The sequence below is a fragment of the Leptonotus elevatus genome, chromosome 12 (genome assembly GCF_054856555.1).
Source record: "Leptonotus elevatus isolate MCC_2025b chromosome 12, RoL_Lele_1.0, whole genome shotgun sequence".
In the NCBI taxonomy this organism is placed as follows: Eukaryota; Metazoa; Chordata; class Actinopteri; order Syngnathiformes; family Syngnathidae; genus Leptonotus; species Leptonotus elevatus.
This window is the reverse complement of record NC_141250.1, coordinates 6,732,051-6,758,850: the sequence shown is the minus strand read 5'-3', so window position 1 is coordinate 6,758,850 and position 26,800 is coordinate 6,732,051. Positions and strand designations below refer to the sequence as shown.

The following is a 26,800-nucleotide window of genomic DNA, read 5'->3' as shown; positions in this document are numbered from 1 at the left end:
TAAACGCAATGTGAAGCCGGAAGTTCAATTTGCGTCCAGTGTCAACGTGTTCCATGGCAGAAAATAATATACACCTCTGACTAGTATCGTTCTAACGAATCAAGAACGGGGAGAAGGACTGAGAAGCCATGCTTAATGACAAACGTAGACATGAAACACCTTAACAAGTGATTGGGTAATGCCATACATTCGTCACAAAAGTCTGGCTGGAACTGGATTGTAGTGGAGAGTAACCAACTTGGAACAGCAAAATAATAGGTAAATTACTTGGAACAGCAAAATAATAGGTAAATTACTAAGTGTCTGGAGGGCCGTGCTATGAGGTTAAAACTCAAGCATATAAATATAATAAACAAGGCTTGAAATGAGCAGTCTCGCATCGCAGTTTTCTTGTCAAAATGTGGATTTTGCAAGTAATAAGCAGGGGCGTCCATGAAAAAGACTTGGATGCCTGCATGTTTCTTCAAAACATGCATGTCCCTTCAGCGTTAATGGCATTAGCAATAAATAAATAAATCAATGTATACGTTGGGGCTGGATATAGAAAATTGGTAAATTGATTTTAATAGATTTTTATTTTTTTTTGCTCCGTGTGCAGGCAGGCAAACATGAGGCCATTGTGAAAAATGTCCACGACCTCCTCGCCAAGCTGGCATGGGATTTCTCACCTGAGCAGCTTGATCATCTATTTGACTGTTTCAAGGTGAGTCGGAGTCTTAATTTGACATTCAGAAACTTTTAGATGTAGTTGTATTTACTATTCATTGATTGATTGATTTATTTGTATCGGGGACAGTACATATTAATAAACATTTCAGTAAATATGCCAGAATTTGCCAAAAGGCTATTTTTCATCTGCAGTCTCATATGCATATATATATTTTTTTCCCATCCATCCATTTTCCGAACCGCTTATCCACTCACCCACAATCACACCTACAGACAATTTAAAATGGTCAATCGGGCTTGTTCTGCGGTTTAATGCAATGGATACCACTAAAACTGTTTACCTTGCAGGCAAGCTGGACGAACGCCAGCAAGAAGCAGCGTGAGAAACTACTGGAGCTTATCCGCCGCCTGGCTGAGGATGACAAGGATGGTGTGATGGCCCACAAGGTCCTCAATCTGCTGTGGAACCTCGCCCACAGCGACGACGTGCCTGTAGATATAATGGACCAAGCTCTTAGCGCTCACATCAAAATATTAGATTACAGTTGCTCACAGGTAAGTTTTGTTTTTCTTTATTGGTGTGAAATGTTGCATAAAAGAGATGCAATTTTACAATGTTATGAACAGGAATGAGTAATTTGTTTTAACCAAAATTTTCAACAAAGTAAAAAAAAAAAAAGGATCTCTACAAAAAACTAAATGGAATAATTGGTTTAATACAGGGAGGGAAAAAAACTATGGATGTTTGAGTACCGATACCAGGTATCTGTATTAGGCTTCTTTCAAGGTATCGGTAGAAAATAGCCATTAATTTCATGCAATCTTAAGGGAAAGTGCTGTATTGGAAAATATAATTCTGTCTTGTAAATGAGCTGTCATAGTTTTTGGAATTTTATGTAGCAAAAGTATTAGTGGTATTGGACTTAAGAGTTGAGTACTTGTACTGGTATTGGTCTGAAAAATAGTGGTCTCCAAATCCCTAAAAAAGTTTTGAATACAAACATTTTGAGTTGCTGCATTTCTTCTTGATAAACATTTGCCAAAGATTTAAGATTTAAACAAAATGAACTAACATTAACAACTAAATATATATAAACTGCTTTTTATCTGAACTTGTTTTATTCTCTCATAACTGCTTTGCTGCCTTTCATAAACCCACTCGCTCCACTTGGCGTTCAACTCTGAATGACCCATTTTATTTGCTGATGTGTGTCATGTAGGTAGTATAATAATATATACAGTAGATCTGTATTTCCAGTGTGTACCTGCATGTACAGTACTAAACTAGAATTAAATAATTTAGCGAAATAAAATGTAAGTTATCATCTTTGGCCCAAAATTCCTCTTTCTATATTACAGTGGTGTCAAAGTCTGGTCCTCAAGGGCCTGAGTCCTGCATGTTTCAGAGGTTTCCCAGGTTTAACACAGCTGATTCATATTTAAGATCATCAGCCAGCTCTGCAGGAACCTGATAATTATCCTGATCATTGAATTAGGTGCCTTGAAGTAGAGAAACCTCGAAAACATGCAGGACTCAGGCCCTCAAGAAGCAGATCTTGACACGTGTTCTATAACATCTCTCTACAATAATGGTCACTCAATCACTTCCTTCCCTGAATGGAAACCTCTCTTCCTTTTACCTCTGTAACTTGGCATGATTCCGCCACACCTTTGCCTCATCGGCCACTGAAACATTTCCCCGTCACCCTCCATCCCCCCAACTAGACTACAACAACAGCGTTGTTGCCCTTCTGTTGTTCTCCAAAATCTTTAATATGTTTGAAACTCATCTGCCAGGTTTGCTCACCCACTGTTGCTCCCGAGAATATTATTTTTTTTCCATCAAGCAACACATCAAGAGCTTCCTCATCACCAACAAAACTCTAAACAACTTGGCCTCCTCATATCTAACTGATCTCCTTCATCACTCGTAGACTTTACACAGATCTGATCGGCTGGATCGGATTGGCTCATAATTTGATTATTTGCAATTTTTTTTGATCGGCTGTAATGTCTTTAAGAGCGATAATGATGTAATCAGGGCTTAAAGTATTCCGGCACCATGCCAGATCTCCGGCTTTTGACTATGCCTTCCTACGTTTCCCAAAGGCACTGTCACTGGGGGGAGGTTCAATAGCATTTTTCCGCAGCTGTCACTCATGATTTCACACCCCGCTCAGTTGATACCATGCCCCCACGTAACATTCGGGTCAAAAGTCTGAAACTAAAAAATAAAATTAAAATTAAACAAACAAAAAAAAAAGATCTGAATCTGAAAAGAAAACATGTAACTGAAAAAAATTAAACCTCAAATATCAAAATATATATGGAGGGAGTGGGAGGGAAAAAAACATTCAAAATGACCACACCGAATCAAAATTAAATTTGACCTGAAAAAAGACCAGTTTCACACACTTATTATTTTTAATGCATTGTTATATTTTGCAAAATTCAAGATGAACACATGAATTTTCAGTTTCACATTTAATTTTTTCAAGTACAAAACTTTTGACCCTAATTTAACTCCATAACAGAATTTTTTCCTACACTGGGGCGGGGGGAAATATTTGTTTTTAAAAATACCCGGCTATGTGTCGACAAGGCCTTAGTTTGTGTGTTTTGGCTTGGAAACGCCACTCCATCTTGGGCAAAGCCTACGCATAATTGTCAGGGTCTTCTGAGTTTTGGGCTTCACTGAAAGAAGACATTTACTGGATGGATAAAATAAATACATATTTTGAAATATTCTATAAATAAGTTATGTATAACTTGTTGATATGTATATTGTAGTGCAGTGGAATGTATGTAAGTAAGTGCTGACAGTTTTCCTTTCACATTCACAGGATAGAGACACTCAGAAGATCCAGTGGATTGATCGTTTCATAGAGGAGCTTCGAACCAATGACAAATGGGTGATTCCTGCCTTGAAGCAAATCCGAGAAATCTGTAGCCTTTTTGGAGAAGCTCCACAGAACTTAAGGTGAGCTCATGGCCGACATGCACCACAGTTAACTATATAAGCACAAACAAGCAAACTTTGCTTCTAGCCAGTTAGACAGACTCCCTAGCTGTAATAATGCTTGTCGTCTAGTTCCCTCTCAAAAATATGTAGTCTGCATGCCTGTTGTTTTTCAGAAAGAAAATGCCAATTAACATGCAAATGAACTTAGTGGGGTAAGTTGAGTACCAGTACCAGGGTTCTACCTGCTTCTCCACCGGCCGACATCAGCTTTTCCGACATGTTTTTTGACATGTTATGGACATTTCTACCATGAATCCGCTTTTGCCAATTATCTCTTGGGTTCCATCTCAAATGACTGTATTAACTATTCATTTTTTAACCCTCAAATGCATATGGAATGGTACAGGTACTTTTTTCCCCAATCGACAAAAGGTTTGTCCATCGAAAAATATTTCACAGCACAGAAGACACACAGAAGTATACACTTAAGTTAGTTGTAGCTGATTTTTCATCTACTTTATCACTTAGTGCACTATTGACCACACACATCATGACAAGCACCCAAAATCTAAACATTTCAAGACCGAATGACGTAAGGTGATTTGAGATGGAGCTCCACACCTCCTGATGCCAGCACATAAATATCAGTGGTGTTTGCTCTTGCCTTGCACCTATCACTATTGGCAGTGAAAGCCATATGAGAGTCATCTATCTGCCACAGCAGAACGCAGGTTGCAGTTTAATACAGATAATATTGAAACAATTTTTGCGTTTGTAACATTATTAGTATAAAATGGGCTGTTTATCTGTTTATTCGGGTACAATGTCATAGCCTATTAATGTTTTGGATTTTTTTCATGAACAACTCTTGATGTGCATATCATTATCCTCTTTCAATTTGTTTGGACTCATGCAAATAATATTTGCGTCAGTGTTTTAGCCGTGATGAATACTGCCCTATTTTCGCAATAGTGTTTATTTACTCAACTGCATATGAAACAGAAGCCTTTATATAAATGCATGTTAAACAATGTTACCGACATACTTCAATCTATGTCAGGTGAAACTGGATTAATACTCAATGGAAAGACTTATAGGATAGGACCTGGGAATATCGAAAATCCACGAATAATTGACGCCAACCTTGAAAGGGGTTACTTTCTAATTGCATATACAATCCCTGGCAAAAAAATATGTAATCACCAGTCTGAGGAGTTTTGTTCAGTTCTTTGAATTTGTAGCAAAGAAAAAAAGGCAGTTCACGGACATGACACAAAAATAAAGTCATTTCAAATGGCAATTTTATGGCTAAAAGAAGCTAAGGGGGAAAAAAATTGCAGCATTTTGATAGCGTCGGGCCAAAACCTCATAAGTCACAATTTTGTAAATTTCATATTTTTTCCAGCATCTATACCAGTCGTTGGCAAATCCGGTCCTCGAGGGCCGGAGTCTTGCAGGTTTTGGATGTTGCCCTTCTCCAACACAGCTGGTATATGATCAACTCATCAGCAAGCTCTGCATAAGCCTGATAACGATCCTGTTGATTGGAATCAGCTTGTGTTAAGAGGGAAGCCTCCAAAACCTGCATGAATCCGGCCTTCAAGGACCAAGTTTGCCCACCCCTGATCTATACTTCTGGTCAGTATACGTGTGTGTGTTACTTTTACTGTGTGTTATTTTTACAAATTAACAAATCTGAAGTGTCAAAAATGGCTTGCTCTCTTTGATGATGCAATGTTAATGGTTGAAATTGAATGATGTTTTGGGGATTTCCTGAAGTTGACTATTTTGGAGGTAGGTTTTAGCCCGATGCCAGCGATTTTACATTTTTATATCAAGTGGAGGAAAAACAATATAGAATCATTCAATTCAGAGGGGGGAAAAACCCCTAGGAATCACCCTGTAAATATCCATTCCGAAAAGTAACTAACACATGCATCAGACTAGTTCTGCTTGTTAGTCCACAGTTTAACAAGAAGGAATGATCATACCTTGGAGAGCTGTTGCACCAAGTGAACTGACATGAATCATTGCTCCAACACGAGAGATTTAAATTGAAACGAGTTATCAAACTTCTGCAAGAGGTAAATCATAACACAATGTTGCAAAGATCTTGGTTGTTCACTCAGCTGCATCTAAAATGTCAACCCAAGGACTACAAACAGCAGAGGCAGACTACTGGTAGACCAAGGAAGATATCAAATTGTCAAGACATAAAACATAAAATAGTATGTCTTGGAAGCAGAAAATTCACAGCAAAACAAGTGAGAGGAAACTAGAGTCAGCGTCTGTGACCTAACTGTAAGAAACTGCCTAAAGGAATTGTAATTTACATACTGAAAAGCTAAACAAAAGTCATCATTAACACCTAAATAGAAAAAAGGTCACAATGGGCTAAGGAAAAGCAATCATGGACTGTGGATGACCCGATGAAAGTTGTATTCAGTGATTAATTGCAAATTTGCATTGGGCAAGGTGATGATGCTGGAACTTTTGTTTGGTACCGTTCGAGTGAGATTTATGAAGACTGCCTGAATAAACAATCTTCAATAAATGCACAAGTTTTCATTGACTTTTTGGACAGTTTTTCTTATCCCCTCATTTGAAAGGAAATTTGGGGATGATTAAATCATTTTTCAAGTTAATACATCTAGCCATAACGCAAAAACTGAAAAACATTCCGTGAAGAAAGACACAAGGTCAATGTCATGGCCTGCAAATAGTCCGGATCTCAGTCCAATTGATAATCTTAGGTGAAAGTTGAAGAAAATGTCCAAGACAAGGCTCCAACTTGCAAAGCTGATCTGGCAAAAGCAATCTGAGAATGTTGGAGCAAGATTGATGAAGAATACGGTTTATCACTCATTACGTCCATGCCTCTTGAGAGTGCAATCTGTTAAAAAGACAGAGGTGGTGCAACAAAGTACTAGTGGTGTGTTCAAGTGTTTTGTTTTTTTCCTCAAAATGGAGTGATTCCATAGTTTCTCCCCCCATATAATGGTCTGAACAAGTACCTTTTACTGCCTACTGTATTTTTCTTTATTTGTTTTAGTATTTTTTTAAAGCCAGAAAGTTGCCATTTGAATTTACTTTAGTTTTGTGTCATGACTCTACTTTTTTTCTACAAAATTAATTAAACTGAACATCCTCACACTGGTGATTCCATAATTTTTGCCAATGGGTTGTAGATGCCACAATATGGTGACAAATAGAGGTGTAACAGTTACGGTTCTGTGTCCTTGCGGCAAATGCTGGATAGCTTAGCCTGCTTGCTACTTGGGGGAGGGAGTATTGCTCTATGTTTAACATGGATAGTAGATACCGCCTTGTCTTGTTGCTGACACAGGTAGGGCTCCCATCTTGCGTGTGTTTGGCTCCAATAAATTCATTAGAACTTTTATTTCTTTAGCAATTCTGACGCGGATTGTTTTGTTGCAAACATCAGACATATATAGCCTAACATGCCATGGCTTGCAAAATTAACAAAAAAATAATAATTTTTACAAGGCCCTTTCATCGCATATTGACAAAAGCAATCTTTGAATCATACTATATGTACTTGCACGCTTTTTAAAAAATGCTTCTAGGGTGATTTTTTTTTTCTCATGTTTCCACAGTTTAATCTGAGACGGTTTGTGTGTCTCATAGGTGCTGCTATTTTAGTTAGCAACATATTTAACATTCTGTGTGTATGAACAATAGGATTTTTTTTAACAGTGATGATTGCACATACTTTTATTCCCCCCTAATGGGAAGATGGGACACTTTTTGAGGAGGCGTTTGTGTCTTAAGTGGATGAAGCACCTGGCCACTAGTTTATTGGGGATTTGCCGATATGAGGAAATGGCGTGTTTCCTGAATTCAGCAGTTCAGCTTGAGCCTAGCCATTGTCAGTTGTGATACCAGTTAAGAATGCAGACAAACACCCGTGTTGTCGTCACGTTTCAGTTTTTTTTTCTTTTTGTTTTACTTTTGGGATGCAAGGCAGGAAATAACTATTGATATGGCATCTTTGATACGTTACTATATTGTTACAAACAAATGCTCCTAAATCTTCTTGCTCTGCGCTGCTGATGAATACCAATGATAAATTAGCCAATCGTCAGGCATCCTCCTCGCCATCGGTTTTCATTCTTTCTCGCTTCATTGCTAAATTTTTGTCCTGACCATGTTCTCTTCTATATCCTTTACTTTTATTCCTTTTTACTTTTTAGTCAAACCCAGAGGAATCCACATGTGTTTTACCGCCATGACCTTATCAACCAGCTGCAAAACAACCATGCTCTGGTTACGCTCGTGGCTGAGAACCTGTCGGCCTACATGGAGACAATGCGGCAGTTCTCCAAAGGTATACGTTTGAGCGCTAATACTGAAAGTGGAGTAATCAGAGACTGATCGTTTTTGTTTGTTTTTATGATCGCAGAAGAACAGGCAGAGTTTGACCCTCAGATAGTCCGACCAGGAAGCCGCTACAGCCATGTCCAGGAAGTGCAAGAACGACTTAATTTCCTGAGGTACAAATTTTCACAGAAATTCAAAGGCTACCAAAGGGGGGTGGTGTTGGTTCCAGTTGCCACTAACAATCAAATGTTTTTGCCAGGTTCCTTCTTAAAGATGGCCAGTTGTGGCTCTGTGCCCCTCAGGCTAAACAGATTTGGAAGTGTTTGGCCGAGACTGCAGTCTTCCTCTGTGACCGTGAAGCCTGCTTCAAATGGTACCATTCACTGATCCCGGATTTTTGTATTTTTCACACACAAGTGTGTCGAACAACATCCCAAATGCCACATTACAGGTACTCCAAACTTATGGGCGATGAACCAGACTTGGACCCAGACATCAACAAGGACTTCTTTGAGAATAATGTGCTGCAGCTGGACCCATCCCTGTTGACAGAGAATGGCATGAAGTGCTTTGAGAGGTTCTTTAAGGCTGTCAACTGCAGAGAAGGAAAACTGGTGGCCAAACGTAGGGCCTACATGATGGACGATCTGGAACTCATAGGCCTAGACTACCTCTGGAGGGTGAGAAGTGCTCATTTTGTGCTTTTTTTCCCCGTATCTTTACTAGCATGTTTTGTTGGCATGCACAGGTCCAAGCTGATAAAATTGTCAATGATATAAACCTTTATTCCGCAAGTCTATTCGCAGTCTGCTTTGGTAATTGGGAAAACTAAACAACTCAGGAAAACCGTGCGTCTCCAAAACTAGTTAATCATCCATCATATTGAGTGCACCACTCCACTGAGGCTTATGTGTCGCTTAAAGCTGTGATACCTAAATTTCAAAACATTCATATAGCTGGTCAAACATGAACGCAACTTCATGTGGGTTATGCATTTAACCCATTAAGGTCTGAAGCGCCGGGCAAAACATGCCTCTAAAACCTATGGGTGACTTTAGAATCATCCCCGAAAACCTGACCTTTTCCTGGGAATTCAACAATATTGTCACTTAGGGGTCGGCCGGCCGATTTCCTTATTTTTGGGGGATCGGTGATCGGCCGATCCCTTAAATATAAACCGATCTCATCTCCCTCCTCAGAGGTCTGAAAAAGTCAGCCACTGTCCTCTTCTGCTGAGATGACTAATGGGCTTTTCATTTTTTATTTCAGATAACTACTTCATTTGCAGTTAAAACAACCTGTTTGTATTATTTCACAGATATTGTTCAATAATTTAAAATACGATTAGAACTTTGAAGGTGTATGCTGCTTGTTATGAAAAAAATCAATCAGCAAAAATTTGGATTGGCCGGTCAGACTTTTTAAAAGCTCGGTAATCGGCCAGAAATGTATGATTGTTCCACCTCTATTCTCAATGCATACTAAATAATTGATATCTCAACCCCTAAAGCAGATAGAAACATAATTTCAAAAACATTTGAGAGCTTACACTTTTGGCTTAGTTGACTTAAGTTTATTATTATAAACCTTCCAAGTATATTTTTTTAAATCAACAAATTCCACACAAAGAAATCAAATAAAACAAACAATGTGTGAATAATAGACTTCTCACACATTTTTTGTGTTCGAATTGTTGTATATTGTTTAGTGGGTCAAAATTATTGTCATGTTTCATTTGCCGACACTTGCCCAAAAATGCAACGTAAGTAGTGCAATAGAAAAAATTTGGTGGGAAAAGCAGTGTGGGCAAAAGAATATGTAAGCATGTACATTGATTGCTCACATGTATGTAAGCAGTCAATAATTTTTCAAAATGTATTTGTTGTAGGGGATTTTAGTGGTATTTGAAGCACCGTGTTTTTAAGAAAATTTTACAAAGATGGCGGCCACTTGTCACGTTGCTATATTCTAATTCTACACTTAATTGCCTTTAAAATGATGTATAATAAATTGGATTAATGTTGTCACGATACCAAAATTTTGACTTCGATACTATACCTGCATAAAATACCTCGATACCGGTACTGAAACGGTACCTCGACAAAACTCTAAAACATCAGCAAAAGCAGCTAAATTAAAACTGACAAAAGAACTTCAAATTATTTATATTTACTATTAATTTAAAATATTGGGATGTATACATGTTAATTTATGTACATACTGTATATATTTATGTTTATACTGTAAGTGCTTTCACATTGCATGCCATATTTTTGAAGTACTGCATTGGATGTCATCAGTTTTAAATATTGGCAATACAGTGGCACTCCAACGACTCAATGTAACGTTGCTTGAGTGTGCGGGCATTTCTCTGCTCTTCTCTATTTCGCTCCCAATTAGTCGAATGCGTAATCAAATACTACAAAATAATTCACACTCCACTTATTTTTAAGGGAAGTGTCAAAAATGCGTCACAACCTGGGTCTGTTGCTCTGTCGTATGAGCTTTTTCTATGCATAACTGTGATTTCCTACTCGGTGCCTGTTCATTGAACGCACCTTGAGCACACTGCAGGAATGATTGCTGCTTTTTCTTCTGCTTCTCCGCAAAAAACATTTGCTCTTGTTACAAAACGTTTCTAAAACTGAAAATTTAAAACCGCACGTGTTCTTCATGTGTTTATTGAAAACATGCGTAGGCAATGCCAATGCTGTCGCGTGGCTTCCACTCTGCTTGCGCGCTCCCGTGGAGCCTTAATTAGCACGTCATACTTTTCAACGAAGAGTGGTCGGCCAGCAAGCGCTACACTTAATAAGCTTAATTAGAGCTTTCATGCTTCTCAACGAGGAGTGCATGTCCAGCGAGCGCTTCAGTGCGTGAAGCCATCTTCCTGCGCCCTCTCGCACACACCCTGAAAGAGGCGTGTCGCTTACTTAAGGCGTTTTCCACATATCGGTAGACTGGCGACCATGCGTGTATGTGTACGTGCCTTTAAAACGGAGTTGGTGGGCTGTCTCGTATTTATTTTTTAAAGTACTGGTACTAAGAAAAAATGATACAGAGCCGTTTTTGACGCCAAAACATCAAGGTACGGTACTGGTACCGGTATCCCGTGCAACACTAAATTGGATCAACTGCAAAAAAAATTGACAAGGTTGCAGCAATTTTAATGTTATTCATTCTGCACTTATTTTTCTTCAAAGTGGGTATTTTTGAAGAAATTGCTGAATTGAAATTTTCAACCACCAAATAAATTTTTCTATTACACAAAACTAAGTGTTGTGACATGTGGGTCCTTTATTCAGCAGGTCGCATATGTGACTTAATCCCACCTCTGCCATAATGCTTGTAGGATATACTGGTGTCATACTTGTGTACGTAACTTTTGACTGTTCAATGTTGTAGTCTTTGGAAAGTATTGGGGAATATTTGTCCCTCCTTTGACGAAGACATGCATTTTAATATTCATTATATTGAATTGATTGTGTCTCAGGTGGTAATTCAAGGAAGTGATGACATTGCCAGCAGAGCCATAGACCTGCTGAAAGAGATTTACACCAATCTTGGACCAAAATTACAAGTCAACCAGGTAATTGATAGAACTCCAAACCTGCTATTTATCAGGTTAGAGGTCATCTACTTGTCTTCTGCAATGACAAGGTACATGACATTATGATATGCTCGCAGGTGGAAATTCATGAAGATTTTATCCAGTCGTGTTTTGACCGTCTGAAAGCGTCATATGACACCCTGTGTGTGTTGGATGGAGACAAAGATAGCATCAACTGTGCCCGCCAGGAGGCAATCCGCATGGTGCGAGTTCTCACTGTGCTCAAGGAGTACATAAATGAATGTGACAGTGACTACCATGAAGAGAGGACCATCCTGCCCATGTCGAGGTGAAATTACTCGGCTCAACTTTTCAGTAATTTTGAGTTTGTTGTTTTTTTTTAGGCTGTATTCCTAAATGTTTTCATTTCTTTTTCAGGGCATTTCGAGGAAAGCATATCACGTTAATCGTGCGCTTCCCCAACCAGGGGCGCCAGGTGGACGACCTGGATATCTGGTCGCACACCAACGACACAATTGGCTCAGTGCGACGTGGAATCCTAAACCGCATCAAAGCGAATGCTGCACATACCAAGATAGAGCTCTTCATCGGAGGGGAGATGGTCGACCCTGCTGATGACAGGAAGCTGATTGGACAGCTTAACTTGAAAGACAAAACGGTAACTTTCATATTTCATTTTGTATTATAACGCCCAGGGTTTCTTTAAAAATGTATTCAATACAGTTACTAATTACCTGTTAAAAAAAAATTGTTAGTAACGTAATCCAAATACCATAATATCAGTCATGTAACTTGAATACTTTTAATCACCTCTGGATTACTCCAATATCAAATATGTTGAAAAAAAATAACGAAAAAATCAGTATGATATATATTTGTCTGGCATGGATTTGGAATGCTGGAGGGAGCCTGAGCACCTGCAATTCAAATCCAAAATGCAACAACTGTGCAGGAGACATGCCAACCCCTGGGCACTATGCTGAATTGCTAGACAGACAGATGCAGATGGATGGATAGATAGATTTAAGTTTGCATGAGGGAAGCTGTAACACTTATGGGGGATGGATGGATAGTGACAGAAAGTAGATTGACTAGCTTCATAAAATGTTTCGAGCCTTTCCACATGACTAGTTTGTTACAACTTGTGAAAGGTAGAAAAGAGAAGTTTGTTTCACTGCACTACTTTCTACCAATCTATTGTTCACTAACTAACACTTTTTTTGAATGTTTACTTAAATGTTACGCGACAAGCTATATTAATTGTGATGACACTTCGCCCCTTTCGTACTCTAAGTTTTTTCCCAAGATTGTGCTTATTCCACAAACGCAGTATTAAGAGTCCCTTGTTTTGACTACTGCTGGCACTTGAAATGTATTGTTGCATAAAATAAAATGAAGTCGAATTTTGTGGGTTTTGCTCCCCTTTAAAAGATCTGTGGTGGAGAGTAAGAGTTATTAGAGAGGTTTTAATAAATGGAGCAAAATCTCAAGAGTTAAGGCAGACTGGACCCACACAACATTGTGGGACGATCACGTCAGTCTACTACGTTAATTGTTGAAGACACTGTCATCACATAGGTGTAGGTGCTGCTTTTTTAGTTGGCAACAGTGGTCCAATGGGTTCAGCAGGAAATTAGTGAATACCTGTGCACTGTTTTGAATGGAAAAAGGGAGTTGTCCATTAGGCCAGTTGCAATATGAGATTTCATATGTTACAATAGAACAGTGTTGGTAATTTTGTCATCCTCCTTTAGCTGATCACGGCCAAGCTAACTCAGGTGAGCACCAACATGCCCTCCAGCCCGGACAGCTCGTCCGACTCTTCCACTGGTTCACCTGGTAACCATGGCAACCACTACGGCGATGGGCCCAACCCTGAAGTGGAGAGTTGTCTTCCTGGTGTGGTGAGTTTGTATATGGTCACTTTATGAAGAGTTTCATCACAAGTTGATGTTTGAATGTCATGGTGTTTGAACAACGTCTCTCTGAGTAACGTCCTGTTTTGCAGATCATGTCGCTGCACCTACGTTACATCTCCTTCCTGTGGCAGGTGGCTGACCTGGGTTGCCAACTTAACATGCCCCTACTTAGAGACGGAGCCAGAGTTCTCATGAAACTCATGCCCCCAGGTACATGTTTAATGTGCTTTCATTATAAGGCTGTCTTTTCAGTTCAGGGAAGCATAAAACCTAATACTAGGTTCAGACGTAGCACGATAGCCCTGCATGGTTCAGGTGCTTTAGTTTGCAGGGTAACCACACCAGGCTTGCTTTGAGCGAGGAAAAAAAAGTTTCAACATTGCTAGTCAGTCTTGTGACCGGTGGTTGTGTTGGCTTCTAAATGCTATTTTTGTTTACAGTTCAACAGCTGTAAACAAGCAATACACTCATCATATAAATAAACCAACTCACTCCCCATTCTTCAAGCCTGCTCCTCTTTTGGCTTGTTTCTGGCCGCTTTTGTACACTGGCTGTGTTGTATACCTCAGTCTCACACACTGCATGTGACAGAGTACATTCTCGATCCTCATTGGCCGTCGCCGACACGACACCTCCAAAAGTTCACTTCAGTCTGCCATGGGCGAAGGAGCAAAATTTACGCTTCAAATGCATTGCACTGCACACAGTTGCTGTGACTGTGCAGACTGCATTGACTTTATATGGAAACACGCTGCCAGAAACATCCAGTTTGCATCTGTCTGACCGCAGCATAACTGCTACACTGCTTATTTATTATTTTTTGTACTTCTTACAGATAACACTACTGTGGAGAATCTGCGTGCTGTGTGTTTAGACCATGCCAAGCTCGGGGAAAACAGCCTCAGCCCTTCACTGGACTCTCGCTTCTTTGGCCCGTCACCCTCACAAGTGCTCTACCTCATTGAGGTACAACTCTATATAAATTACAAAAAGTGGTATGAAAAAGTGTGCACCCCCGTCTCTTTTTTTTTTTTTGGAGCATTAATATTATTTGGTCCATTTGCAATGCCACCATTCACACACAGCTACTCCATCTTGCTACGGCAAACCTTCACACCTGTAGCTTCTCCTCCACCTGTTTACTGCTCACTACAGATCACAATGTCATCTGCGAACATCATAGTCCATGCAGATTCCTGTCTAACCTTGTCTGTAATCATCTCCATTACCATAGCGAACAAGAATTGGAGCACACATTACTGAATTAAACATTTATTTAAAATACAAAAACTATTCAATACTTGGTGGCATAACCCTTACTTGAAATAACTGCACCAAGCCTCCCACCTTTTGACTTCACCAGACTCTTGCATTCTTTTTTTGAAATGCTTTGAGAGGTTTTTCTCCAGCCTCTTTTGTAGTTAGTTTGTTTCTGAGAATTTCTTACGTCTCCTCTTGAGGAAATAAAATGCATGCTCTATTGGGTTAAGGTCCAGTGATTTACTTGGCCAGTCCTAAGACCTTAGACTTTTTGCCTATGTTAAAGTCTTGTTGTGTTTGCAGTGCGTTTTAGGTCATTGTCTTGTTGAAGCTTCTCATGATAAGTTTGGATGTGTTTTTCTGTGATTTGCCAGACAAAATGGATTTGTAGACTTCAGAATTTATTCTGCTGCTGCAATCATGAGTTACATCTTCTATAAAGACGAGTGAGCCTCTTCCAGACACAGCCATGCAAGCCCCTTCCAGACACAGCCATGCAAGCCCAATCTATGACAATACTCCCACCATGCTTCACAGATGAGCTTGTTTTGGATCACATGCAGATCCTTTCTTTCTCCATACTTTAGCGTTTGCATCACATTGGTACTCTAAATGCAATCTAGCCTTGCGGTCATTTTTCTTATGAATGGTTCGCATCTAGTATGGCTTTTCAGTGTTTCCCACACCATGTTAATACTTGGTCGGGCCACCCAATTAAATTGGCCACCACCCAAGTAGATTTCAAGAAAATGTAATAAATAAATAAAAAAAATATTTATATATATATTTTAAAAAGTGTTGCGACCAGATATACTGCATCTAACATTAGTTCGCCGTCACTCACTTGTGGATCATGAGGTTAGAGGAGACGCAAGTAGCAGGACTTAGAACACCCACCCGAGTCCACCCACAAGTAGATTTCAAATCTGTGGGAAACACTGCCTTTATATTAACTGTCTTCTTTGAACACTGGATTGTGATACCTTCACGCCTGCCCTGTGTAGGTTGGTAGTGTTGTCACCGACTGTTGTCTTTGGGTGTTTCTTCACAGCTCTCACAATAGCTGGGTTTACATGTAATTTGTTTTGTCAGTCCGATTGAAATTATTCCGAATGACTATCAGTGGGAAATTATTCCGAATGACTATCAGTGGTCACCTGTTTACCTGTGACGTGATACATTTCGATATGCCGTTTACATGCTCCACTATCTAAATCAGATCAGCCGTGTTACAGCCATGGAATGCACAGAGATCAATGTAAATATCACGTGATTTATCAAGACTGGGGTTCATTCATCTATTAAGCACAGTAGTCGTGATAGTTTTGACACTTACATTAAAGCAACATCTTGATTAAAAGATAAGTTCCAAGTACTGAAGCAATTTCTCCTGTCGCAGAGGAGATGCTGTCATTCTGAACGTGCGTAAACGACATCACGATGCAATAATGTCAGAACCAGAGCATGAGCAGAGCGGTCGCAGCTTTTAAGCTTTTGTGGTTTAAATGTTTTTAGAGCTTTTTAAAACAGTTCGTTTTCAAAATTGCTCTATATACCAGATTGGCTGTAGGCTTCCTGCCCGTTTTCACTGTTCTTGCCTGTGTTCCAGGTTGTGTATGCTTTGTTGATGCCGGCCAGCGCCACTCTGGGCGAGGATGCTAGTGACTTCCAGTACAACTTCCTGAAGAGCGGTGGCTTGCCGCTTGTGTTGAGCATGCTCACACGGAACAACTTCCTGCCATCAGCCGACATGGAGACGCGGCGCGGGGCTTACCTCAATGCACTGAAAATCGCCAAACTCCTCCTCACTGCCGTAGGATTTGGACATGTGAAAGCTGTGGCAGAGGCCTGCCAGCCCAACGCTGAGGGAAATATCCCTGTTTCCCCGGTAAACCTACAGATTGGGATCATAAATGGTTCCTAAACATTTTATTGAAAATTTACTAATCATAATCTTTCTCAACTCTCTAATTCACAACAGATTAATCAGGCCACTCACGATCAGGCTCTGGTGCTGCAGAACGCCCTGCAAAACATCCCAAATCCTGCCTCAGAATGTATGCTGCGCAATGTAGCCATCCGACTGGCGCAACAGATTTCTGATGAGGTAACTGCAAAGAATCGAATGAATACATTCTGTAGGGGGGTTGAAATCTGAACATACACAGATACTTAAATGTTCTTAATTTGAGGATCCTTGTAAAGAAGCCTCAAAGACATGTCATGCTCAAATGAATTAAGGAAACCTTCGGCTCTGCATAAGTATCATTTGTCAGGGTAAAAATACCAATAACTCGTTACACATACAACAGTTCACAGGTGGACAAAATTGTTGTCACCTTTGGTAATGAAAGAAAAATAATCATAAAAATAGCTTTAGAATTATGGTTGAACAGAATTTTTCAAAATGCACTGGACAAAAATGATGGTGCCCTTAACTTAAAAAATACTGAGGCAATTACTGCAATCAATTTTTGTAAATTTCAATGAGACTAATCTGCACCTCTCAGTAGGTATGTTGGGCCATCCACTCTTCATGAGCAAACTCTTCCAGTTGTCTAAGGTTTGAAGACTCCAGATGGCATGTTTCAGCACCTTCCACAGGTGTTAAATAGGATTTAGGTCAGGGCTCATAGAAGGCCACAGAATAGTCCCAATTCTTGGGTGTTTTTCACTGTGTTTTGGGTTATTATGCTGTTGCAAGACCTGCAGCTAAGACCAAACTGACACTGGGCAGCATATTTCTCTCTAGATACCTTGATAGTCAGTTTAATTTTACCATCCACAGATTCCAGACATGTGCCAGAAACGCGGCTCCAGAGAATAACACTGCCTTGTCCATGTTTCATAGTGTTCCTTTCTTGGTATGCTTCATTTTTCCATCTGTCAACAGGCAGTTTGTTTTGTTTCTGTTTTTTAATGATTTTATTTCAACTGTGGTGTCCTGACTCCTTAATGGTTGTCTCCCCGTAATGTCCACTTTGACTCAAACAATGGCAGGTGGTCACTGATGTACCTTGATTTTGGAATTCACAATTCATTTCTTTGGAGGTAGTTTTGGCCACCTCCAGAGAAGTTGCCTATACTCCAGGGGATGTTAAATTTCTGAATATGTGCAACTGTAGTCACAGGAACATGAAGCTGCTTGGAGATGGTCTTATAGCCTTAACTTTAATATGCTTTTATATAAATGTATTTCTAATGTCCTGAGCCACCTTGCTCCTTCACATTCTGTATTCTATGTTCAGTGTGGTACAAAGCATGTCACCAATCCTCACAGCGACTACTTCTCAACCTTTAAATAGGCCAAATGAGTGCGTAAGTTTATACACCTGTGATGCTAATTAGAGGACACACCTTGCTTGAGCATGTCGGTATGGTCAAATTAAAATTAATCAAGGTCAAGTTTATTGTGGTTTTAACGGACATTTGTTGTCTACATGTCTATATCTTCAAACAAGACCCCAACAATGCCGGTAGAACTAAGAAATGAGTGATATGAACATTAGCACAAGAAATAGAGGATTCATGTGAAACAATTGAGAAAACCCTGTGTCCAAATTCACAAGGCTCGGTCCTCCGAAGGCCGAAGTTACATGACGTCATTCCATGCGCGACTCGACGGCACACACGGACTTACATATGAATGGACTGTCAATGCTGCTTATCGGTAGCGCATTGACCAAGAGTCCAAAGCAGCTACGGTTGCACACGTTCAGCAAATTATCCAGAGTGCTCATCCTCCAAATGAAAAGTAACAGTTTCAATCAATTCCCAGCTGTCTCTGAACAGCAAGCTGGGCCAACAGGTGGTTATACCTCGCTTCCTGACCCTACTGTCACATTGCACTGCCCTGTCACTGAGTGACGTCATGCGGCCAACAAATTCGCCCTTCGGAGGACCCAGCCTTGTGAATTCGGACACAGGTATATAAAATGGCAAAACGTTTACCCCATTGGCCATATTCTCTCAAAAGGAATAAAGGTCCACACACAAGGTCCATAAATGGATTGATGGATGAAATCTTCTCAACGGACAAAACATGTCTTCTGTGCAAACTCCCTAACTTGTCCTCAAGGAGTGCCTCTTGTGGTTATTAACTACCGTATTTTCATGACCATAAAGCGCAGTCACAGTTACTGGTGCTATTTCTGTTTAACACACACATAAGGCGCACCGCACTATTAGGCGTACGCACGATTAAACATACGCTAGCTTAAAACATATGGTAGCATGCTATTATGCTAAAACATATGCTAGTGCTAGCGCATGTTTTTAAAAGGCAGTGATCGGGACAAAACTGAGTTTGGTTGAGTAACAATGTAAACAGTGAGTTCAGTTGTACTTGAAGTATATAACAATGTACTCACATTGCTTTTGATCAATCCTAATCCACAAATTAGTCATAGTCCTCATGATTGTCTATTTCAGAACCAAACAACTGGGCAAGTTCTCCATCAAACACGCCATCTCATTGTCAGTCAGTCTCGTTGTCGTGTCCTCGGAAATAATGCTGAAGGCTTTTGCGTTGCCCAAGCATTCACGATCCATTGACAAATTGTGGCATAACTTGCATGGTGCTGCCTCCCATTCTTTGTAAAGCTCTGTTCGCTAGCCTCCCGGAATGATAGCAAGCTCTGCGTTCATTTGCCGAACTTTATTTTTCACAGCGGCTGGAGATACAGAAGGAAAGGTGATGCGTGGGAAAAAACAATCTGGTGTCTTTATGTGGTGTGATCTGTTTAGCTACACTGTGTAGACTTGCACTACTTCAAAGTGACTTGCACGTTGTTCAATAAAGCATTTAAAAAAGGAAACAATACACTACTGTATGTAGTAGTTTAGCCCGGACACCCCTTTGCATTTGGTATGTTCCATTTCCCTCACTCCCTGCACAAGCAGACCGCTCTGTTTTGGAGAGAGCTGTCAATCAAACAATTAACTTGTAAGTGGCTCGTTAAGCTCTGAAACGAGCAAAAAAGAAAAAAGAGGACACATGCTCACTGAACATGCATGCTTTTAACGCCATGGCATAAGTTTGAACACAACAAGTCACGATTGGCAGAGCAAATGGGGGTGGGGCAGAGGGAGAGGAGAGGGGCTGGAGAACCCACCAAGTTGACTCTTCCGTGCTCTCATGTGTGTCCTAAGTCAGGTCCACCTTTCTTGTATATAAGCAATGTGTGCGGAAGTCCTCTCACACAGTCAGATTATGGACCTTGGTCCACACACAAGGCGCACCTCACTATTAGGCGCACCGTCGATTTTTTTGAAAATTTAAGACTTTTAAGTGCGCCTTATAGTTTTGAAAATACGGTACATCAATTAACTGTATCCCTTAACTACTATTTTTACAGTAATGAAGAACAAAAAAATACATTCCCCTTCAATATGTTTTTAACCCAAAATAAATTGCCTGAAAATTATAACTTAATTCATACACATGTAATAATGTCTTTATTGTACTTTTGAACCAAATTAAAATATGATAAAAATGAAGAAAATAAATGAGATTCCTTATGGCAGTTAGACTTGGTGTACCATCGTTTTTATCCAGGACTGTTTTCATCAAAATATTTCTGATGAACCACAGTTCAAAAGCAATGTCTGATTTTCATTAGATTTCTTTTTTTACTAGTACTATTATTAATTTGTCCACATATGTATATTAACAGATTTTGTTGTGCCACTCTCAGAATTTTTTTCAGACATCCAAGTCTATTCCTGACATCTGTGTAATCCGAGCGGTACAAAAAATAATTTGGGCATCAGGCTGTGGCACAGTGCAGCTTGTCTTCAGTTCGAATGAGGATATCAGTAAGATATACGAGAAGGTAAATATTAAGTTAGCTTGACTGGGAACTTTTTAATGGCAACTGCATTCTTTAAAAATTTTGTTTTCCCGTGTTAGACAAACGCAGCTAAGGAACCAGATGGTGAAGATGAGCAGGTGTGTTGCGAGGCCTTGGAAGTGATGACGTTGTGTTTTGCCTTGATGCCCACAGCCCTTGACACCCTCAGTAAAGAGAGGGCTTGGCAATCCTTCATTATAGACTTGCTGCTACACTGCCACAGCAAGTAAGTGCACCAATATGTGTTGGATATTTTAAGCATAAATGTCAGATAAGCAGCACAATGGGTTTACGTTTGCAGTTTTTTTATAGAACTGTTGTCTGTGCCTTTGGCAGATCTGTGCGTCAGATGGCCCAGGAGCAGTTTTTCCTGATGGCAACCAGGTGTTGCATGGGCCATCGACCACTCCTCTTCTTCATTACCCTCCTTTTCACTGTTCTGGGCGTGAGTGACAAAAATGTAACATGTAGTGCTCCTTTGCTAGATGCTGGTCTCATCCTAATGTTCCTCACCTGTGTGCAGACCACCGCTAAGGAACGAGCTAAACATGCCGGGGACTACTTTACTTTGCTTCGGCATCTCCTGAACTATGCCTACAACAGCAACATCAACCTGCCAAATGCCGAGGTGCTGCTCAACAATGAGATCGACTGGCTCAAAAGGATAAGGGTAGGCTATCCTGTCTTGTCTCAGGTTAGCATGGGACTCGTTTTTGTTGTCACCATAGTGAATGTGAGCTGACGTTACTGATCTTACATCTACTAGGATGAAGTCAAGAGGACAGGGGAGACCGGTGTGGAGGAGACCATCTTGGAAGGCCACCTTGGTGTCACCAAGGAGCTTCTAGCCTTCCAGACTCCTGAGAAGAAGTATTACATTGGCTGTGAGAAAGGAGGAGCTAACCTCATAAAGGTACACCTGATAGATGTCGATCCTATTTGCATTTTTTTTTTTGAAGAGCTCAGTATTTAATGTTCATTCGGTAATGTCATCATCATTGCTTTTTTTTTTTTTTTTTTTTTTTTTTTTTTTTTTTTGTATGTGCGTGAGTGTGTGTGTATTCGTTAGTTCACCAAAAACCTATTTAAAAAATCCCATACCGTTCACCTAAACCGAACACCACCGTCAGGAGACCCGAGGAAGGACCAAAGAAAAGAAAGGAAAGTGAAATCCAGCACCGACCAGACACCACCCACCGGGCCACCAACCAGAGTTCTTCACCAACCCCAGAAACATCTAAATTCCAACAAATCAGGGAGACCTCAAGAGACCAAAGGAGAGACTGAGGAAAGGAAGGAAGGACAGACTAAGCAGAGTGAGATCCACAGACACCAGCCTTCACCGATTCAATGACCTGAGGAAGAAGCAGATTGTGTCTGAGTTTCGATAGATGCTGGTGTGGTGGATCTGGCATGCATGAAAATCTCCACCAAAGAGGGGAGCCGTCGACCCCTGCCAGGACAGAGCAAGTGCAACACCTCAGGGCCCCCCAGGCCGCGGCAGCGCCAAAGGATGACCCCCGGGCCCCGCCAGGGCCACCGGCCGGAGAGCAAACCCAAGAGCAGGAGCGCCCCCCCAACAAAGCCGCACGGACAGGGGACCGCAGCACTGCTTTATACTGCGGTCTGCCCCAACCGATGCCCCCCCCCCCCACACACACAGTTGTGTAGTGCATTAAAATTGGAGGAGAGTTGTAGGGCGAAGACTGTGTTTCCACCCTACCCCACCCCCCCAAAGTGTGTTATGTGCCCTATATGTCTATAAAAGTGTATTGTGCAAACCTAGTGCAGAGAGTTAAGAGGAGCGACCAGCGGGGCCCCCCCTTACCGGGCGGGGGCAGGGGGCGCACCCGCCCACCAAACCCCCACCCACCCCACCGGGACCCCGGCGGGCATATGGGACCAGCCCGGCGGGGCGATAGAGCTCGCCCCCCGGATACGAGGCACAACACCAAACCCAACCAACCCCCCGGAGCGCCGAGACCCGGGCCACGGATGGAGCCCCCGGCCCAGGGGAGGGGAAGGAAGGCGGACAGGGGAGGGGGAAGGGAGGGGGGAAGGAGACTACAAGAAGGGCAAGGGGCAGCGGCAGGGCTATTTGCATTTTATGCTAAATGCTCATGAGTTTAAGGGAATTGTTGCACAAAAGCCAGGATTTTTCCACTTCTAGGGAGGGAGGGTTGTCTATATAAAAGACAATACTCAGTTCTTCCAACAGCAGTTCTTCCATCCTGTTGTGTTGAAAACATTGATTGTTGTACATCAAGTATTATATAGATAATAAAAAAAAAAATTCCTCATCAGGAGCTGATTGATGACTTCATCTTCCCGGCATCAAACGTTTACCTGCAGTACATGAAGAGTGGAGAGTTCCCCACGGAGCAGGCCATTCCAGTGTGCAGCACCCCGGCCTCCATCAACGCTGGTTTTGAGCTCCTGGTAGCGCTGGCTGTCGGCTGTTTCCGCAACCTCAAGCAGATAGTTGACACACTCACAGACATGTACTATTTGGGTATGTTGACGTTTTACAGCAGGGTTTCTTCCAACTCAAAGTCCAATAAGAAATGTATTTTCTCATTGGGATCCAAACTTACACACTTATTTCAGTGTATATAGTGTATTGCAAAATCTACAAACTGAAGAGCACCGAAGCACAGTTATGTGCCTGCTTTTGCCATGTCAATCGGTGACCCAATATAAACTGCTGTTACATTTTGCGTCCCAACCCTCAGTTTGGAATCCCTTGTCTTAAAAAATGTCTCACGCGAGGAAATTTTGAGATCTTCCTCGTCTCTTTCCAGGCTGTGAAATGTTGACGGAGTGGGAGTACCTGCCTCCGGTGGGCCCACGGCCAAATAAAGGCTTTGTGGGTTTGAAGAATGCTGGGGCCACATGTTACATGAACTCTGTAATTCAGCAGCTGTACATGATCCCTCCCATTCGCAACGGCATCCTGGCCATTGAGGGCACGGGTACCGATGTGGATGATGACATGTCAGGCGATGAGAAGCAAGAGAATGAGGTGCTGACAGCTAATGAATAGTTTAGGTTTAGGTTGGCAAATGTGGCATTGTGGAAACTTTTTTAGCTTTTGTTCCAACAGACGAATGTGGATCCTCGTGATGAGGTGTTCAGCTATCACCACCAGTTTGACGATAAGCCTGCCAGCAAAGCAGAAGACAGGAAAGAGTACAACATTGGAGTATTGCGTCACCTGCAGGTCATCTTTGGCCACCTGGCTGCTTCCAGACTTCAGTACTATGTCCCGAGGGGCTTCTGGAAACAATTCAGGTATGTAATTGTCATTTCTACTGGTTTGGTTTGGAAAAGCTTATAAATGCTTTCTACTACTGCAGGTTATGGGGTGAACCAGTGAATCTAAGAGAGCAGCATGACGCTTTAGAGTTTTTCAATTCTTTGGTGGATAGTCTGGATGAAGCACTGAAGGCCTTGGGTCATCCTGCTATGCTCAGCAAGGTGCTAGGAGGCTCCTTTGCCGATCAGAAGATCTGTCAGGGATGCCCTCACAGGTGAGTTTTGTTTTGTATCCCAAAGTGGGCCTTTTACAAGTACACAATATTTTTAGAATAAAAATCCAACCTCAGTCAATCATCAAATATTATTAGTACCTGTATTTTTTCTTGTTGTGACCCACCTGAAACATTTCCACTACCCACCAGTTTTGAATCACTAATTTAGAAGATTTAGAAAACTCCTGCTCTATTGGACAGCTTGTTTTTGTAGGATGTCGATTCAAAAACAAGGATGTGCTGTAGGATCAATAGTTTGTCACCATCTATGACTCTGAACGTATAAACTCTGCGTTCTTGTAAAAAATAAACTTTTTTTTAACCTTCATTTTTAGATACGAGTGTGAGGAGTCATTCACAACACTTAATGTAGACATCAGAAACCACCAGAACCTTTTGGACTCCATGGAGCAGTATGTCAAAGGAGATCTACTTGAGGGAGCCAATGCATACCACTGTGAGAAGTGTAATAAGAAGGTAAGATAACACCTTTTATTTTTTATTTTTTTGCTTTTGCTTTGCATAAAATGTTTTTGATGTAATTGCCAGATTTCTCATGAATGTTTTTTTCCCCGTCTTTCCCTGCTTAGGTGGACACTGTCAAGCGTCTCCTGATCAAGAAGCTGCCGCCGGTCCTTGCCATCCAACTCAAGCGCTTCGACTACGATTGGGAGCGGGAATGTGCCATCAAGTTCAACGACTACTTTGAATTCCCGAGGGAGTTAGACATGGAGCCGTACACGGTAGCCGGCGTGGCCAAGATTGAGGGCGATGACGTCAACCCGGAGAACCAAGTGATCCAGCAGAATGAGCCCTCTGAACCCACGCCTGTGGGCAGCTCCAAGTACCGTTTGGTGGGGGTTCTGGTCCACTCGGGCCAGGCCAGCGGTGGACATTACTACTCATACATCATCCAAAGAAATGGCGGCGATGGCGAAAAGAACCGCTGGTATAAGTTTGACGACGGCGATGTAACAGAATGCAAGATGGACGACGAGGAGGAAATGAAGAACCAGTGCTTTGGTGGTGAATACATGGGCGAGGTGTTTGATCACATGATGAAAAGGATGTCGTACCGCAGACAGAAACGATGGTGGAACGCCTACATCCTTTTCTATGAGCGTATGGACTCCCTAGACAAGGACAGCGAGCTTGTCAAATACATCTCGGAGTTGACTATCTCCACCGCCAAGCCACATCAGGTCAAGATGCCTGGTGTCATTGAGTGCAGCGTCCGCAAGCAGAACGTCCAATTTATGCACAACCGAATGCAATACAGCCTGGAATATTTCCAGTTCATTAAGAAACTTCTGACCTGTAACAGTGTCTATTTAAACCCTCCTCCAGGTGAGCAGTGCAAAAATAATCACAAGAACACCAGCTTTGTAACACAAATGAATGTTGTGAATGACACAAACTTTTGAAACCTTGTGTGGGCATATTATAAATACCATATGATCTCATAGTGGCTGTCCTACTAAAGACAATCAGCTCAAATAGATGCCACCTTTTTCCCCATCGGGGGGGGGGGGAAGTTTTAAGCACAATAACCTCAACATCAAACATCAAAATGTCAGCACCCACCACCAGAGCACAATGTTTCAGATGACGCGTAAACTGCACGGTACAAATGAGTCTCCATTATGTGGGAACTTTATTTAACGGCTATATGCATTCTAGATACTGGAATTTCCCTGCTTTTCCCCATCATAACAGTTTGTGGTTCTAAACTCCAGTTTCTTATGAGATGGTGTCTCGTCTGATGGTGATTATCGTCCTGGTTATGTGATCACTGCACTGTTGTGTGTGTTAATTATATTTAAATGAACTGCTGAGAAAGATATTACGGAAAGAAGAATTAGTGGAGAGACGCAATAAGACCCAGCTGCCGAGAACTAGGCTGGGTATTACCAACAACCTCATGATACGTATTGCATATTGAATTGTGACCCCTGTATAGGGATACATGACCTTCAAGGTGATACAAGTCACGACATTTTTATGAAAACAGTAATATCTATACTTAGATATGTTTTATTATACAGGATACCAAATTTTTTTTTATTGTAATGTTAGTAGTGCTTCCGGTTTACCACCAGCGCCATGCGTGGTCAAAATGTGTGCGCTACACAGCAAGGAGCAGCTTTCTCTGAGGCGCTGGGAAACTTTACAAATGGATGTGCAATATCGATTCTGTATCTGTGTATTGTAAAAAGGCCTACAACAATATATTCTCTTATCTATTTATTTTTAAAGCACACCTACTGATAACTGCCTCAGTCTACAGTGTGTTAGCCACGACATCCTGTTCCTGCTGCACAGGAAATTAGCGGTGATTCATATAAATAATAATCTTCTTGTGTCATAAGGATGTTGACCACAGCAGTTAAACAAAATTCTTCAAATAGTACCCTCCGAATTAATCACCTGGTTTCTTACCACAACCATTATTTTTGTCTTTAGGAATAAAGCAGATGGTGGCTGCAATTAAATTACAAATGACTGATGTCACCATGCGTTAAAGCTTCATGCGCTGTGGAAGAAAAATAAAGGATTAAAACAGTGTTGACTTTTTAGCAAAAGAGCTAAACATTTCAACATTAAACAAAAAGAATGCCCTCCTTTGTATAGTTGAACAAACAAATTAAATGGATATAGTTAATTGATGTTGTTGAGCTGTTGACAAGCGGATAAGA

General features: G+C 41.2%; 1 protein-coding gene across 10 annotated transcripts in view; it reads left to right on the top strand.

Annotated features, from left to right (window-relative positions):
- Positions 1–26,800, top strand: part of usp9 (ubiquitin specific peptidase 9) — a 67,018-nt gene that overhangs the window by 30,662 nt on the left and 9,556 nt on the right. For 5 of the 10 annotated variants that reach the window (XM_086091284.1, XM_086091283.1, XM_086091288.1 and 2 more), the window contains exons 11-36: positions 599–703; positions 1,018–1,224; positions 3,513–3,649; positions 7,846–7,979; positions 8,055–8,145; positions 8,232–8,345; positions 8,424–8,652; positions 11,466–11,561; positions 11,660–11,871; positions 11,961–12,201; positions 13,298–13,447; positions 13,552–13,672; positions 14,298–14,428; positions 16,332–16,610; positions 16,704–16,829; positions 20,419–20,556; positions 20,634–20,800; positions 20,911–21,019; positions 21,098–21,268; positions 21,341–21,487; positions 22,879–23,086; positions 23,376–23,596; positions 23,663–23,865; positions 23,931–24,104; positions 24,440–24,581; positions 24,695–25,451. In XM_086091284.1, coding sequence (XP_085947410.1) covers positions 599–703; positions 1,018–1,224; positions 3,513–3,649; positions 7,846–7,979; positions 8,055–8,145; positions 8,232–8,345; positions 8,424–8,652; positions 11,466–11,561; positions 11,660–11,871; positions 11,961–12,201; positions 13,298–13,447; positions 13,552–13,672; positions 14,298–14,428; positions 16,332–16,610; positions 16,704–16,829; positions 20,419–20,556; positions 20,634–20,800; positions 20,911–21,019; positions 21,098–21,268; positions 21,341–21,487; positions 22,879–23,086; positions 23,376–23,596; positions 23,663–23,865; positions 23,931–24,104; positions 24,440–24,581; positions 24,695–25,451 — 4,810 coding nt within the window. The remainder of the gene's footprint in view (positions 1–598; positions 704–1,017; positions 1,225–3,512; positions 3,650–7,845; positions 7,980–8,054; positions 8,146–8,231; positions 8,346–8,423; positions 8,653–11,465; positions 11,562–11,659; positions 11,872–11,960; positions 12,202–13,297; positions 13,448–13,551; positions 13,673–14,297; positions 14,429–16,331; positions 16,611–16,703; positions 16,830–20,418; positions 20,557–20,633; positions 20,801–20,910; positions 21,020–21,097; positions 21,269–21,340; positions 21,488–22,878; positions 23,087–23,375; positions 23,597–23,662; positions 23,866–23,930; positions 24,105–24,439; positions 24,582–24,694; positions 25,452–26,800) is intronic. The other 5 variants (XM_086091291.1, XM_086091289.1, XM_086091290.1 and 2 more) reach the window with 4 other exon arrangements.